The following is a 16,327-nucleotide window of genomic DNA, read 5'->3' as shown; positions in this document are numbered from 1 at the left end:
GCATTTCTTTTCCCTTTCCGTTTTACATATTCCATTATTCTCTACGTGTCTCTCTGTCTGTCTCTTTATTTGTCTTTCTGTCTATTTCTGTCTCACCTGTGTCTATTTGCTTGGGATGGTGAAGATGTTTGAATAATTCTCTCTCTCTCTCTCTCTCTCTCTCTCTCTCTCTCTCTCTCTCTCTCTCTCTCTCTCTCTCTCTCTCTCTCTCTCTCTCTCTCTCTCTCTCTCTCTCTCAATAGTTCAAGAGTCATTCACGCCCTCATTCAACCTTTCCCTTCCCTCTTGCTGTCTCTCTCTTGTCTCTCCCCTCCCCTCACTTCCCTCTCCTTTCCTCTCACCCCTTTTGCTCTCAACTCTCACCCCTGCCATCCCATCCCCTTCTCTCCTCTCCTCTCCTCTCTTCTCTTCTCACTTACTCCATTTCGTCTTTACTGTTTCTCCTCCTCACTTACGCCTCTTCGATTCCTCTCCTCTCCCTATCCTCATCCTCCCCTCCCCGCCCATCCTGTCCTCTCCCCCCTCTCTTTTGTCTCTTGCTGTCACCCTCTGTACTCTTATTCCTCTCCTCTCGTCTCCTCGCCTCTCCTGTCGACTCCTCTCTTCTCCACCCCTCTCCTCTCCTCTCCCTCTCTCACTTCAGTCTTTCCTGCTTTTCTTCCTTTCCATCCATCCCTCCTCTCCTCTCACCTTTCCTCCCTCCCTCCCTCCCTCCCTCACCCTCATAGCACAAGTACCTTCATGCCTCTCTGTCTGTCTGTCTGTCTCTCTCTCTCTCTCTCTCTCTCTCTCTCTCTCTCTCTCTCTCCTTAATTGCACCTCCTTCACGCTCATTCATTTTCCGTCTCTTCTGCACGCTTGCTTCGTTTTTCCCTCCCTCTTTTTTTTTCTTTTTCCCTCATTTCCTTTTCTTTTTTCCCTCATTCCTTGCTTTTGTCTTCATTTTTTTCTCTCCATTTTTCGTTGACTTTCATTTTCCTCCACGCATTCTTCATCTTTCCTCCTTCCCTTGTTTTCATTCCGTATTTCCTTTTCTTCTTTCGTCCCTTCATTTTCCTTTTCTTCTTTCGTCCCTTCATTTTCCTTTTCTTCTTTCGTCCCTTCATTTTCCTTTTCTTTCGTCCCTTCATTTTCCTTTTCTTCTCTTTATTTTCCATCTTCTTCCTCCTTCTTCCCTCCTTCTTTCCTTGATTCCTCCGTCTCTCTCATTCTGTCATCTCTCTCTCTTCTCATTTTCTCTCCATTATTTCTTCTCGTTTATTTATAGTGTATTTTTTTTTTCAATATTACCTCTTGTTTTCCCTTTTCTCTATTTCTTTCCTTTTTCCTCTCTTCCTACAAACACCATTTTTTTTTTATTTCTATCTCATTTTCTTCCTTTGCACCTTCATTCTTTTCTTATGTTCATTTCTTTTTTCCATATTTCTTTTTTGCGTTGTATCTTTGCTTTACGTCTTTCATTTCTCTCTCTCTCTCTCTCTCTCTCTCTCTCTCTCTCTCTCTCTCTCTCTTATATTTATATTTACCTGTCTATCCATCTATCTACCAATCTGTCTTTATCTCTCCATCTACTTACCTACCTATCTGTCTATCTGTAACTCACCTTTACCTTTCTATCTACTAATCTTTATCTATCTGTTTGTATCTATCTCACCTTTACAGCCCGAGTTAAGCCTTTCACTCACTCTCTCCGATTTTTTACCTCCCTCTGAACTCCTCGTTCATACTCACCTCTCTCTCTCCTCCCGCTCCACCCCTCCCTCTCAACACCTCCCCCTCACTCACCTCTCACTCTCTTCCTCCCACTCCTCCTCCCAATCCAGCCTTCCTGACTCAATCTCGCTGCCTCACTCAATTTCTTTTCTCTCTTTCCTTCCTCCCACTCACTCCTCCCCCTCCTCCTCCCATCCCCGCCCTCCCCTTCCCCGCCAGTAATGATGTAATTTGGACGTTCCTACCTACCTGCACCCTTACCTCCCCTACCCATTCCTTCTCCCCCTCTACCCATCCCATCTCCCCTCCTACACCTCCTTTCCTCCCTCAATACGCGTTCCTTCTCCTCCTCCTCCTCCTCCCCCCTTTCACATTCCTTTCCATTATTCCTCTGACACTTCTCTTTCCATCTTTCCTTTGCTCTCCTTCAAATCCACCTTCTTTCTCTCACTTCTTCCTCAGTCCTCCTTCCCTCCCTCTTTCCAGTCCGTTTGTATAACCCAAGACGAAGCAATATAAAGGAAAGCAAACGGCAGTCAGTCTGTTATTCCCTTTGAAGCCATATTACTGTAGGAATGGCTGTGGTATCTATTTTATGAGACAAATAAGGATAGTAAAGCAAGAATTCCCCCCCCCCACACCACCACACTACCAGGGGGAAAGGAGAAAAGGACCATCAGACAGTATTTAAAAAAAAAAAAAAGACAATCAAAGAGGTCATTGAAAGAGGGAACGGTGAAGGAAAAGCATATTACCCGTTTTCCTAATGTGATAAATAAGAATATAAGTCCTGTTGCTGTTGCCTTAATGGTCTGGGTACAAGTAAACAGGAGTACAGGGGTGATTCTTTTTTTTTCAGCTCAAAATTAATCTAGACGACTTTTCAGTGTTCGCAGCGTATATCCATCTTTCTTCGTCCGGTAGTTGGTTCCTTATGTTTACATCTCCGAGGAAGTAATATTATAAGTAATGTTTTGAGGAAGTGACGTTTTGCGGAAGTAATGTTTTGAGGAAGTAAAGTTTTGAGGAAGTAATGTTCATCTTTACGAGTGGAAACATTTGCCAATAAATTTTACTCACACAGTCTCTTTGTTAATTCAGTCGGTATATTGTGAGAAACTTCCCACGTACCATATTTCCATGTCCTTTGAAAATTTTTTTACATTGTATAAAGACCTTTAAAATTTTGCATACTTTGATTAAATCCCTTTAAAATTTTGCATACTTTGATTAAATCCCTTTGAAATTTTGCATACTTTGATTAAATCCCTTTGAAATTTTGCATACTTTGATTAAATCCCTTTGAAATTTTGCATACTTTGATTAAATCCCTTTGAAATTTTGCATACTTTGATTAAATCCCTTTGAAATTTTGCATACTTTGATTAAATCCCTTTGAAATTTTGCATACTTTGTTTAAATCCCTTTGAAATTTTGCGTACTTTAATTAAATCCCTTTGAAATTTTGCATACTTTGTTTAAATCCCTTCGTACTTTATGCTTTTATATGTTACGAAGATCAAGCTTCACCTTGTTGCCAGTTTCTTTATCCTCTCTCTCTCTCTCTCTCTCTCTCTCTCTCTCTCTCTCTCTCTCTCTCTCTCTCTCTCTCATCCAGACCTTCCTCTTTTCTTTCCCTTCCCAATACTCACTCTTTCTTATTTTCCTTTCCCTCCCTTCCTCCTTCCACTGTCTAATCTTCCCCTCTCTCTTTCCCTCTCACGTACTCTCCTCTCCCTCTGTTTTCCTCCCTCTTATTCTCCTTTCCCTCTTTCCTCTCCACCTTCTACCTCCTTCCCTCCACCTCTCCCCACCATGCAAGTGCTCGTAATTTGACGTTTTGCTCTTTCATTTCTCTAAGACTATTATATACGCCTCGCCTACCGCCTCTCACACCACCCTCCCGTTCACACACACACACACACACACACCCATTTGTACCGTGTTTTTTAAATTTGTTTTTTATATTCGGTTGTTTGGGGTGGTTTCAATTCATGTGTTTTCTCTGATTTCGTGTTTTTCCTCAGTGTGGTTCTGATTTTTTCCCCTGTGTTGATTTTCGTTTTCTTCGGGTTTTAATTCATGTGTTTTCTCTGTTTTTCTGTTTTTCCTCTTGTGTGGTTTTGATTTTTTCCCCTGCGTTTTTTTTTTTTTCGGTTTCTTCCTCTTCGGGTGATTTTCAGTTTTTTTCGGTTTTCTCTTTTTTTTTTTTTTTTTTTTTTTGTCGTATTATGTAGAATTGTGGGAAATAGATTTTTTTTTTAATTCTTTTGATCTGACTGCTGTGCTGTTGCCCTTATTTTGTATTTATTTATTTATTTGATTTTTATTGTATACCGCTCGCTTACCGCCTCTCACACCACCCTCCGTTCACACACCCATTTTATGCAGTTTTATCGTGTTTTGTTTTGTTTTTTATTCGTTTTCGGTGATTGTAGGCTGGTTCTCATTCGGTATTTAATTATTTCCTTTTTTGTACAAGACTAAAATGATGCATGGATTTTTTTTTTTTTTTTTTCATTTTGTGTAATAGTTTTAAGTTTTGTCCATTCGTATTTGTAGCTTTTCACATAGATTCATTAATATATTGTCTTTTTTTTTTTTTTTTTTTAAGGCCTTCTGTGTGGATTTTTTTTTTGGGGGGAGGGACAAGTTTTATTTTCCTCGTATTTGTTAACCTACCGTTTTCACAGGTTTTGCTCTGTTTAAAAATATCTTTGTTTTATTGCTTCTCGTTTGCAGGTTTGAAGTAGGTGTGATTCCTATAGTTAACTTTATTTTTCTTACCGGTACCCATTGTATTTAGTTTGTGTGTGTGTGTGTGTGTGTGTGTGTGTGTGTGTGTGTGTGTGTTTTCTTTCTCTGCTGGTTTTCCATTTTTCTGCTTGGTTTTGTCGCTTGCATCCACGCGTTTGTGTGTGTGTGTGTGTGTGTGTGTGTGTGTGTGTGTGTGTGTGCATTATATACGGTTCACTTACCGGCGCTCACACCACCCTACCGTCAACCAGGTATTTTTTTTACACGTTTTTTTTCTCCGGTTTTAGTTTTATTGCCGGTTTTGTTTTGTTTTTTTCGCTTTCCGTATACTTACCTTTTTTTTCTTCTTTTTCTCCTTTTTTGAGCCAGGATTCCGGGAGCTTAAATGATGTGTGAATGAATGTGTGGCCCATTTCGCTGGTCATGCTTTTAGTTCACCGGTATTGAACGTTCTCTTTCCCTTTTCCTGGATCCTACGTCCTGGAATCCATAGGTAAAAAAAATAAAAAGGTAATTATGATGATGGTAATGACGATAATGATGTCTTGATTTTGTTCCTTAATGCTGATTCCGATGGATTTGTTTTCATACGATTTGACTTGTAAGTCCTTTATATAATCATCATCATCATCATCATCATCATCATCATCATCATCATCATCATCATCATCATCATCACCACCACCACCACCACCACCACCACCACCACCACCACCACCACCACCCAGTTTTCCACTATCATTTTCATATTTTCCTGTCCTCTTTCGCCTTTTTTTTTTTTTCCCCCCTTTCATTTTCCTTTCCTCAGTTTTGCCTTCCCTTTACCCCAGCTCCAATTTTTTTCTTCTCTCATTCTGTTTCGCTTTCTTGCATTTTCTTCCTTCGATATATCCTTGTCTTCCGCAAATTCGGTGTTATTGTTATCACTTTATCCCTTTTCTTCGTGTTATTTTTCCATATCTCATTTTTTCTTTAGTGTCTTATTTTGTAATGAAAGTGGCTTTACATTGAGTGACAAGCCAAATGGTTTCCTGTAAGCCAAGAAACCATTTACAACGCTGGGTGGTAACCATATAACCAAACCATACGTGCTCCCTATGTGTCAACAAGTGGGTTGGTAGAGGGGTAGTGCCCCTCTCCGTAAAACAAATACTCAAAGTCAAATGGCCACCCCTTACGGGATTATGGCGTCTGGTAATAGATAGATAGATAGATAGTCTTATTTTGTGTTTTACTTATATACATTGTTTTCTTTAGTGTCTTGATTTTGTCGTTACTTCTTTACATCTCTTTCTTTAGTGTCTTGATTTGGTTACTTATATGCATCGTTTTCTTTAGTGTCTTGATTTTGTCTTTACTTCTTTACATTCTTTACATTTTTTTCTTTAGTGTCTTCGTTGTGTGTTTACTTCTAACATCGTTTTCTTAAGTGTCTTGATTTTGTCTTTACTTATATACTTCGTTTTCTTTAGTGTCCTGATTTTGTCTTTACTTCATTACATCTCTTTCTTTAGTGTCTTGTTTTGTCTTTACTTATATGCATTTTTTTCATTAGTGTCTTTACTTATATGCATTTTTTCTTTAGTGTCTTGATTTTGTCTTTACTTACATACATCGTTTTCTTTAGTGTCTTCATTTTGTCTTTACTACTATACATAGTTTTCTTTAATGTCTTGATTTTGTCTTTACTTACATAAATGTTTTTCTTTAGCGTCTTGGTTTTGTCTTGACTTGTATACATCTTTTTTTCTAGTGTCTTGATTTTGTCTTTACTTATTTCTTTACTGTCTTGGTTTTGTCTTTTCAGGTATACATCCTTTTCTTTAGTGTCTTAATTCTGTCATTACTTGTTTCCTTCATATCTTGATTTTGTCTTTACATGCATACATCTTTTTCTTTAATGTCTTGATTTTGTCTTTATTTTTACAGGTGGCCGGTAAATAGCTCTGTCTACCCACCTATCTGTCCATCTGTTTGTCTGTCTGCCTGTCTCTGTGTCTACCTGTCTATGTCTATCTATCTGTTTTAGCTCTCTCAGAAACCCAGCATAATCTCTTAGGGCTTAAATTATTTCAGCTATGCCAGCCAAGGATTATTGCAGGTTTGACTTTTTCTTCTGTTCTTTCCCTCTCCTTAGTTGGTTTTCCTTCCTTCCTTCCTCCCTTCCCTCCTTCCTTCCTTCCTTCCTTCCCTCCTTCCATCCTTCCCTCCTTCCATCCTTCCCTCCTTCCATCCTTCCTTCCTCTCTTTCTTTCATCCATTCATTTTGTTCATCTCTTTCACCACTTTGGCCCCTTTTTTTTCATTCTAGTTTTTCCTCTTTTTATTTTCTTGTTCTCTAACATTGTACTGATCTTTTATTTACTCTCTTTAATATTATCTTACCAGGTCTCTCTCACTTTCCTCCGTTCTGTTTGTGCGTTCTTTCCCATAGCCCCCCCCCCCTCTCTCTCTCTCTCTCTCTTTGTGCGTGTGTGTGTGTGTGCATTCTTTTATCTGGAACATTCTCTCCCTTTCCTCTTCCACTCCCCTCTTTCTCTTCTCCCCCTCCTTTCCTGCTCCTTTTCTCTGCTCTTCTCACGCATTTCATTTTTATTCTCTCTCTCCCTCTCTCAACGCTTATGCCCTCGTGAACCCTTCCTCCACGTGTATTGAGAGAGAGAGAGAGAGAACGGGAGAAGGCGAACAATTGTATCTCTCTCTCTCTTTGTCGTCATTCGCCTATTCCATCTTATATCCTTTTAAATTTTTCTTCTCTCTCAAATCCATCCTTCCTTCATGTATCTTTATTCTTTTTTCCTTTGTACAAAACCTTCTTATATTCCTTCTTCCTTGTCAGTATGATATCTTTCCTTCCCTTCTTCCTTGTTACTTACCTGCCTTCGTTCCATCATCCAGTCTTACTTCCTTTTTGTTTCATCCCCGTGTGTGTGTGTGTGTGTGTGTGTGTGTGTGTGTGTGTGTGTGTGTGTGTGTGTGTGTGTGTCCCATCTTCCTCCTTTCCTTTCCTCCCTTTTTCAGTCATTCGGTCACTACTTCCTTCATTCACCCTCCGTCTTCATCTTTTTCCCTCCCTTTCTCCCTCCCCTCCTTCCTCCCTTTCTCCCTCCCCTCCCCCCTCCCCTCCCCCCTTTTCTTCCATCCTTCACTCCTCCCCTCCCTCCCAACCATCCTTCCCTCTCTCTCCCTCTCTTTCTCTCCATTCTTCCCTCTTCATCTTTCCCCCTCTTCTTACCTCACTGCACTCTCTTGCCCACGCTCTCGTTTCCTCCTCCTCCTTTCTTTCTCACCCTCCTTCCCTCCCTCCCTTCTTCCCTCCCTCCTCCTCCCCTCTTTTGTCTTCTCTCCCTCTTTCTCCCCACCTGCCTCTCTCCCACATTTCTCTTTCGCGTGATCTACCCCATTCTCTCTCTCTCTCTCTCTCTCTCTCTCTCGCGCACACACACACACACACACACACACACACACACACACACACACAGTAAACGATAACTTTTTTTAAAAACAGAATTTCATCCCTATCTATCCACCTGTCCATACCTTCACCTCTCTATATATCTCCCTATAGCTGTCTGTCTGTCTGTCTGCCTGGTTATCTGTTTATCTCTAGTGTCCGTTTATCTATGTGTCAGTCTATCTATCCACAATGTCTGTCTTTCTGGACCTTGCCATCTGCTGTATATATCTATCTGTTTATCTATCACTCTGTCTACATCAGCAGTCTGTGTATCTGTCTGTCCTCTGTTTTTCTGCCTGTCTGTCTGTCTGTCTCTGTCTGTCTGTGGAAATGTTCATCAGTCTTAAACATAGCTTAAATTTGGTACAACTTTTTATTTTTATTTTTTTTTTTTATTTCAAGTATCCATTTTTCTTGTGCTGGCTGCCCATCCACCATCCATCAGGTAATTTGTTTTTCGTGTATTCAGCATTTTCGCCCAGCCATATAAAGTACCGTCATCCACTACTATCCGTTCATCCGCCCAGGTCCAGTCGTCTTTCAGTCTGTTCATCCATTCGTCCATCCATCAAGTCTGCCATCCTTCCATCCAACACTTCCATCCATTCATCCACCTATCAGTCCACACTTCCATCCATCCATTCACCTATTAGTCCACACTTGCATCCATCCATCCACCCACCTATCAATCCACACTTCCACCCATCCATCCACCCACCTATCAGTCCACACTTCCACCCATCCATCCATCTCCTCATCCATCCATCCATCCATTTATCTATTAATTCCGTCACAAAACATCAAAGCAGTTACGAGGAGGGAGAAATGGTGTGAGTCAGAGGGAGGGAGGAGTGGAGGGAAGGAGGGGAGAGAAGAGGGAGAGGGAAAAAAACGTAGATGATTAGAGGGAAGGGAGGAGGAATGGGAAGAAGTGTGAGTGTGTGTGTGTGAGAGAGAGAGAGAGAGAGAGAGAGAGAGAGAGAGAGAGAGAGAGAGAGAGAGAGAGAGAGAGAGAGAGAAATCATTAGTGTAAAAAAAAAAATACGAAAATAAATAAATAAAATCATAGAGGAGAAAGATGTAAGCTGCAGGAAGGGTAAACAGGGGAAGAGATAATTAACATATAATAAAGATTTGAGTAGTAATAAAGATAATATGAACGAATGAAAGAAAAACGAAAAATAAAGAAAGTGAAGATATTGAAGAGATTATGACAAGTATGACGGTGATAAGGGAAATTAATATCTAAAAAGAAGGATAGAGAGGGAGGAAAATGTGATTAAGAAATAGGAAAAGACTTAGGACAGGTTTAATGTGGAAGGAAAAGAAAATGAAGAGGTGAAGTAGAAATCTGATAGAAAAGAAAGGTGAACAGGGGAAGTGAAAGGCGATAAAATGAACGACAGTGTGTGAGAGTAAAGAAGGAGCGAAAAGTAAATGGCAGGGAAAGGAAGGGAGAAAATAAGAGAAAATAAAAAAAAAGTATAGAAATGGACACGAAAATCTCAAGGAAAATCTGTATTATAGTGATCCGATGTGTGTATGTTTGTTGGTTTGTATGTTACCGTAACACAGCAGAAACGGCATAACGTAGTGCAATTCTTGTTAGAGCAAGGTACTGTTAAAATGCTGTAACTTCAATCGGACCCCAGGTTCCCGAATTATGACTCATTTCTGGCCTTTCCACGTCGAGCGGAGGCCGCCGAAGGCGGCGTTTAACCGAGTGTGATTAAGAAGGGAAAGGAGGTGAACGAAAGAGTAAAGAGGAATGAAGAAATATACCTGTACCAGAAAAATATAATGAAAGACCAAAGAAGATTAATACAGGAAGACGCAGCATAACAGTGAGTAGGAGGGAAACAGAAAGAGAAGAAAAAAAAAAGGTCGAGAATACTAAATAACATAGATGAAAACGAAGAAGAAATGTATTTAAAACGTGTAAGCAGAAATAAAGAAAGATTAACCAGGACAGCAAAGAAAACAGCGGTGAAGAAAGTGAACAAAAATTGTAAAGAATGTTAGAAAAAAATTAAGACTGTATAATAAGACATAAAGTGAAATAGCGCGGAAATAAAAGATAATTATAGAACAGTAAGAAAATAAACGTAAACGAAAAGGGAAAACTAAAAGAAGTATAACAGAAAAGTTTAGAAAAAGGAAAAGAAATGTAGATAACTTAGAGAGAGAGAGAGAATAAAGGGGAAAATAAAATAAAAGAGCAGGCAGGAGTAGGGGGTGATTACGTGGAGTTGTTGTGAGAGAGAGAGAGAGGAGGGTGGGTTGTTAATGAGGTAATGAGGGCAGTTAGGTGGGGTGCTAACTGCCTCATTAGCCACGAGGGTGAAGTACTGACGGACCCTCCACACGACAATCTTCCTGTGTTTTTACGGGCGCAGGGTATATGGGAGCACCTTATTCTTACTCTTTTGTTATTATTCACAGGAGAAATGTGTTGTATAAGCCTTCATCACGCCCATACCCTAAGACCTACAAAGCCTATCCCACCCGCTCCTCTCCGCCCATCCCGCCCCCTCCTCTCCCCCTATCCCACCCGCTCCTCTCCGCCCATCCCGCCCGCTCCTCTCCGCCCATCCCGCCCGCTCCTCTCCGCCCATCCCGCCCGCTCCTCTCCGCCCATCCCGCCCGCTCCTCTTCGCCCATCCCGCCCGCTCTTTTCCGCCCATCCCACCCGCTCCTGTCCCCCTATCCCGCCCGCTCCTCTCCGCCCATCCCGCCCGCTTCTCTCCGCCTATCGCGTCCAGACCTGAAAAACTTGAACTGTCATTAGAACTGGGTGAGCTGAGTAGAGTCTGGTGGATTTAAAGTGACCTAAAAATACTTAAAAGGTCCAAAATTACCTTATATAGTCTTAACTAATACTCTTTCGCCGGAACGTGACTAGAAGCAATGGATCCAAGCTGACCCGGATGGATGTGATCTGAAGTTAAGTGGATCATTAGTGTCTTAATTGAGCCTAATTGAACTTAAATTGGTATGGCTGTATCAGAATCGCTTTGAGTAGTGCGAAATGATCCGGACGACTGTACTGAATTAGACCTCGATGTATTTATAACTATTTTTTTTTTTTTTTTTTTTTTTTTTTTAATCTACATATTGCCCCTCAGCCTCACTTCTTCATCTGTGTTATTGATGCAAAGTAGATGATGTAAATATGATACAAGAGAATAAATCGGTAAGGAAAAGGTGTTAGAAGCCTCCTGTACCACTAAAAATATGGCTGTCTGTTCAAAATGGTTCCCTATATATGCCAGTAGGTGTAGGGGAAAAATAATGGTTTGTTTTATTTTTTCTTCTTTAGTGACTGCTAATTATGTCCCATTTAGCGAAGACGCAAATGTACGGGAATTTTTTTTTTCTTCATTGTTTTTTTTTTCGTGTAGTAGTTTTATAATAATTAGGGATTACCGGAAAATTTGCCGTAAAAAAAGATATGTTTTATTTTTTCATTTTCTCGAGAACAGCACAGTTTGGGGGTATTTATTATTATTATTATTATTATATTTATTGTTGTTGTTGTTGTTGTTGTTGTTACGTAGTTAGAATAAGGAGTATATCACATCCTTCATTAAGCATACTCCATTTCCCATTCACCAAAATCTTCTCTCCCAGGTTATATCATCTTTTTGTTAACCTTTTCCTACTTTTCGTCATATTTCTCTTAATTTCACTCATTAAGTACATTTTTACGGATACACATAAATTCCTTGGTTTTCTCGAACTGCAATGTGTTCTTTACCGCTTCAGGAAAGAAAAAAAGAAAGAGAGGAAAAAGAAAGAATTACTGGATTTCATGGTTATTACCCTCACGCAGCAGCTATTTAGAGCATGATGAATTGCAGCAAACATTTTCGCTTTTAATGTTGTTTTCTCGGTTTTTTATTGTTTTTATTTTGTTTTATTATTCTCTTTAGGGTGTCATTTTGGAGTTATGATTAGTGTGCGTGTGTGTGTGTGTGTGTGTTTTGCAACGAAATGTTTTATAATTCTCTTTTAAGCTCAGGTAATTTTGGAGTTATCATGGAATTTACCTGTGTTTTGCTGCAATTACCCTGCATTTCACAGTGGGATATCAGCACGCTTGAAAAATCTCCGTCCCCCCCTGTTAATCCCCCTTTAAACCCCTTAATCCCCCATTACCCCCTTAACCCTCCCTGAACCTTCTTAATCCCCCTTAATCGCTCCTTACCCCGTTAATCCTCCTTAACCCCTCCTTAACCCTCCCTGAACCTCCGTAATCCCCCTTAACCCTCCCTGAACCTCCTTAATCCCCCTTAACCCTCCCTGAACCTCCTTAATCCCCCTTAACCCTCCCTGAACCTCCTTAATCCCCCTTAACTCCCTTAATCCCCCTTACCCCGTGAATCCTCCTTAATCCTTCCTTACCATTTTAATCCCCCCTTACCCTCTTCATCCCTCCTTACCCCCTTAATTCCACATACTCCCTTAATCCCCCCTTACCCCGTTAATCCCCCCTTACCCCATTAATCCCCCCTTACCCCATTAATCCCCCCTTACCCCATTAATCTCCCCTATCCCCTTCATCCCTCATTACCCCATTAACCCCCATTACTCCCTTAATCCCCCTCTTTAACCCTTTGAGTACGATGACATGGGATTTACTTGAAGTTTGCTATATCCAGACTTTTTGAACAGGTGGCGTTAAGTTTACCTCTTAGATAATTAAACACCTTTACTTCAAGACATTAGCTCCCTCATGGTTGGGATAGCTCTTGATTTCCAGCCCCTTTACCTCCGGACGATTTTATTCAGCTGAGTGTTGTTATAGGAGCCTGAGAGTGTGAGTAGTAGTGTAAGTAGTAGTAGGTTGTTAGTAGTGGTAGTTGTTGTACTGTAATAGTGATTGTGTCCTCATCACTGTTGCTGTATAAAGGTGTGTGTGTGTGTGTATGTATATAATAGGGTGCTGAGAGAGAGAGAGAGATTAAAAGCTGGGAGATAGATATAAAGACAGACATAGAGAGAGAGAGAGAGCTGTGTTCACCCTCCCGGATCTAATAACACTAAGTACATTGCAACGACTTCCTTCTCTCCTCCCCCGCCAGATTTTATATTGCAGTTGCACTGATATTATCCTTAATTAGTCTCACAGGCGAGATGCACGCAACCTTATTTTGTTGTTAATATTAATATTTTATTATTATTATTATTATTATTATTATTATTATTATTTGTATTATTATTATTATTATTTTATTTTTTATTGTCATTATGAGTGGTATGTTTATCTTTATTATTTACGTACTGACTCGGAATGCAAAAATATCAACCTCATCCACTCCGTCATTGAACCCCACAGGGATGCCATATCCATATATATATATATATATATATATATATATATATATATATATAGTATGTGTAACCCGTCAAGTTAAGAAAGTGTCTCCTAAGTGGATTTAAGTCGTCTGCAGGAAGCAGTTACAGAATATGATAGGTGTCATTAACACGGCTTAGCTTCCAGTAACTCTTACATGTTAAATTTTCAGCAGTATGCAGCTACCCCCCCCCCCTTTGTGTGTGTGTGTGTGTGTGTGTGTGTGTGTGTTTAAGACATTGGCGAATAAGTCAGGTCCTTGAAGTAACGCTCGCCATCCTGCCCGAATTCAAATCTGTATCTCTCTGCACCTCATTGTCGGCCTCCTTCCTCGCCAGGTGCCCTCTGCATCTGATCCTTATAAATATCATCTGTGAACACTATCATGGTTGGCAGAGAAAGGACACCCGCAGCACCTCTTCCTTAGCGACTTAGTTAATTATACACACAGTAATACCATATCATCGCTACAGCAGACTCCTTAGCTTCGTCCAATAACCCCTTCATTCCCCTAAGAGTCCTGCTCCCCCCCCCCCTCTCCCACCCCAGGGCTCACTCGAACACCTTGCGTTCCTTCTGCTGTCTTTTCCACTCCCAGGTGTTATTATTACTGTTATTGCTGTTTTTTGGCTTTTATTTTCTTCATTAATACCTGGTGTAATCCCCAGCAGCCTCTTCATTTAAACGGTGCAGTTGAGTATGTGAGTTTTCTCTGTAATGCTTGGAGCCCAGTTCCTGTTATTCTTTTTTCCTTGTTTTTCCTCACACTCTTATCCCACACCTTGGAGTAAAATCGTCTCCTCTAAGCCAGAGTCAGACACATTTTTTTACTCCCCGTGTTGAAGGGTTAGTAGGTTTTACTAAGAGGTTTATCGTCGTATTTGTTCTTTCTGTGTTTCTGTTCTCTCAAACATAACATAACCTAACGACACCTCTCTTTCCCTCGACAGGTCCTGTGCTGACGGTGAAGCCTGAGAACACAACAGTGAAGGTTGGTGAGGAGGCAGTGCTGCTGTGTAGAGGCGAGGGCAGCCCACAGCCCAGGGTGGTGTGGAATTCCAGGGCCACGGGCAGGGTCAAGACTAATGCAGGTGAGTAAGGGGTCTTTGTATGCGGCAGGTGTTAGGAATGTAATGCTGTATGGTAGTGGGACCTGGGAAGTGAAGGAAGAGGATATTCGCAGGCTCAAACGTATATGACAGTGATTAGGTGGATGTGCAGCGCGTCCTTGAATGCTTGGCTTTGAGGGGCTAGGTTTAAGATGGAAGAGTTAAGAGGAAGGATGAGCCTGGAATGTATTGGTGTTGTGACGAGGAGAGGTAGATTGAGATGGTATGGCCATGTGGAGAGGATGGGGGATGACAGTTCGGTGCAGAAAGTGAGAAGTGTGCACGCTGGCGGTAGGGATGCGAGAGGCAGACCGAAAAAAGACCTGAGACGAGGTCATAGAGTGTGACCTCAGGAATAAAGGACTAAATAGGGAAGAAGACCTGAGACGAGGTCATAGAGTGTGACCTCAGGAATAAAGGACTAAATAGGGAAGCTTCTAGAGATCGAGCAGTATGGAGAGCCGCCATTAGGTGACCAAAGCCGACGTATGCAACCGTGTTGGAACGTTTGTGCACGAACGAACTGGAACTTGACTTGAAAATTATCATCTCTCGTTCTTTAAGTCTGAGTTGGAGCAATAGACACGGTAGAATATGATGCTAGTCACGAAGAAGTGCAATGTAAAAGATGTAGAACAGGATTTTTTTTTTTTTTTTTTTTTTTTTTTTTTTTTTACCATATAAAGTTAATGTAACTACAGAAGGACGAAAATCAGGGCCAAGTTAAAGATGAAAGAACTCTAGTATTGGAAGTGTCAGAATGTAAATGAGTTATAAGATACTGTAGGCAGTTATAACAGATTGCAAATGGTTATAAAAGTTGTAAGATGCTGGAGAAGTGATTAAAAGGTGGTGAGTGTGTAAGGGGTTGTAAATAAGTCCTGGTGATGTTCTAAGAATGATGCTAATGGGTATGATTATGTAATTAGAGGGGCCCTGTCTTTGTCCTTTGCCCCACCTTTATTGTTTAATTGCTCCTCCTGCTTGTAACTACCTAACTACTAAATTGACCCTTTAACTGCCTTCCAAGTGATCTTCTATCCTCCTCTTCCATCTTTTCTCTTTCCTTCTCTTCCACCTCCTTTCTGTCCCTTCCCTTCTAATCCACTTCCTTTCTTTCTCTTCTTTCTCTTCCATCCCTTTTCTTTTTTTCACCTCTTCCATCTCATCTCATCTTTCCCCCTCCTCTGTCTTTCTTTTCCCTTCTCTTTCACCTTCTTTCTCTTTCTCTTCCGTTCTCTTCCACCTCTCTCTCTCTCTCTCTCTCTCTCTCTTCCACCTCATTTCTCTTTCTCTTCCCTACTCTTCCACCTCATTTCTCTTTCTCTCCTCCTCCACTTCCACATCTTTTCTTTTTTTTTTTCCTTCACCTCCAAGTCTGCTATTTTTCTCTTCCACCTCCTCTCTCTTTCACATTCATTTTCTCTACCTTCCTGGTGGCCTCTTCTAATTCGTCCCCTCCTCTTCCACCTTTTCTTCCACTATCCACCTCACTGACTGCCCTTTCATAAATTCCTTTCACTTCACTTCCATTTTCTCCTTTCTCTTCCACTCCCTTTCTCACTGATTTCCTCTCCTTTCCACCTTCAGTCTCTTCCCTTTCTTCCAGTCCTCTTCCTTCCCCTCTTCCACTTCTTTTTCTTTCCCCTCTTCTACTTCTTTTTTTTCCCTCCTCCCCATCCACCTTTACTTTTTTTCTCTCTGTCTTCTGTTCATCCATCTTCGTTGATAAACTGTTCATCGTCTTCCTAACTATCTGTCAATTACTTAACTACAAAATTGGCTCACTAACTACTTCCCAAGTGGCCTTTCGTCTTAATTCACCCACCACCACTACCCCCACTACTCTAACTTGCCTGCTTCTCCACTCACTCCTTCCACATTTACTCCTCCTCCATTTCCACTCTTTTCTTCCACTTCCCTCCACTACGACCA

The 16,327-nt window shown here is 41.0% G+C and overlaps 1 protein-coding gene across 1 annotated transcript in view; it reads left to right on the top strand.

The window, feature by feature from the left end:
• The window catches only part of LOC145417562 (uncharacterized), a 295,451-nt gene that overhangs the window by 239,141 nt on the left and 39,983 nt on the right, over nt 1-16,327 (top strand). Inside the window, exon 3 of the mRNA XM_080286269.1 lies at nt 14,234-14,374. Within this exon, the coding sequence (XP_080142395.1) occupies nt 14,234-14,374 (141 nt within the window). The remainder of the gene's footprint in view (nt 1-14,233; nt 14,375-16,327) is intronic.

Source organism: Coenobita brevimanus, chromosome 110 (assembly GCF_032717465.1).
Source record: "Coenobita brevimanus isolate Jiangsu-jjx chromosome 110, ASM3271746v2, whole genome shotgun sequence".
Lineage (NCBI taxonomy): Eukaryota > Metazoa > Arthropoda > Malacostraca > Decapoda > Coenobitidae > Coenobita > Coenobita brevimanus.
Note: the sequence above shows the minus strand (reverse complement) of the source record. Positions and strands in the feature narration are given on the sequence as shown.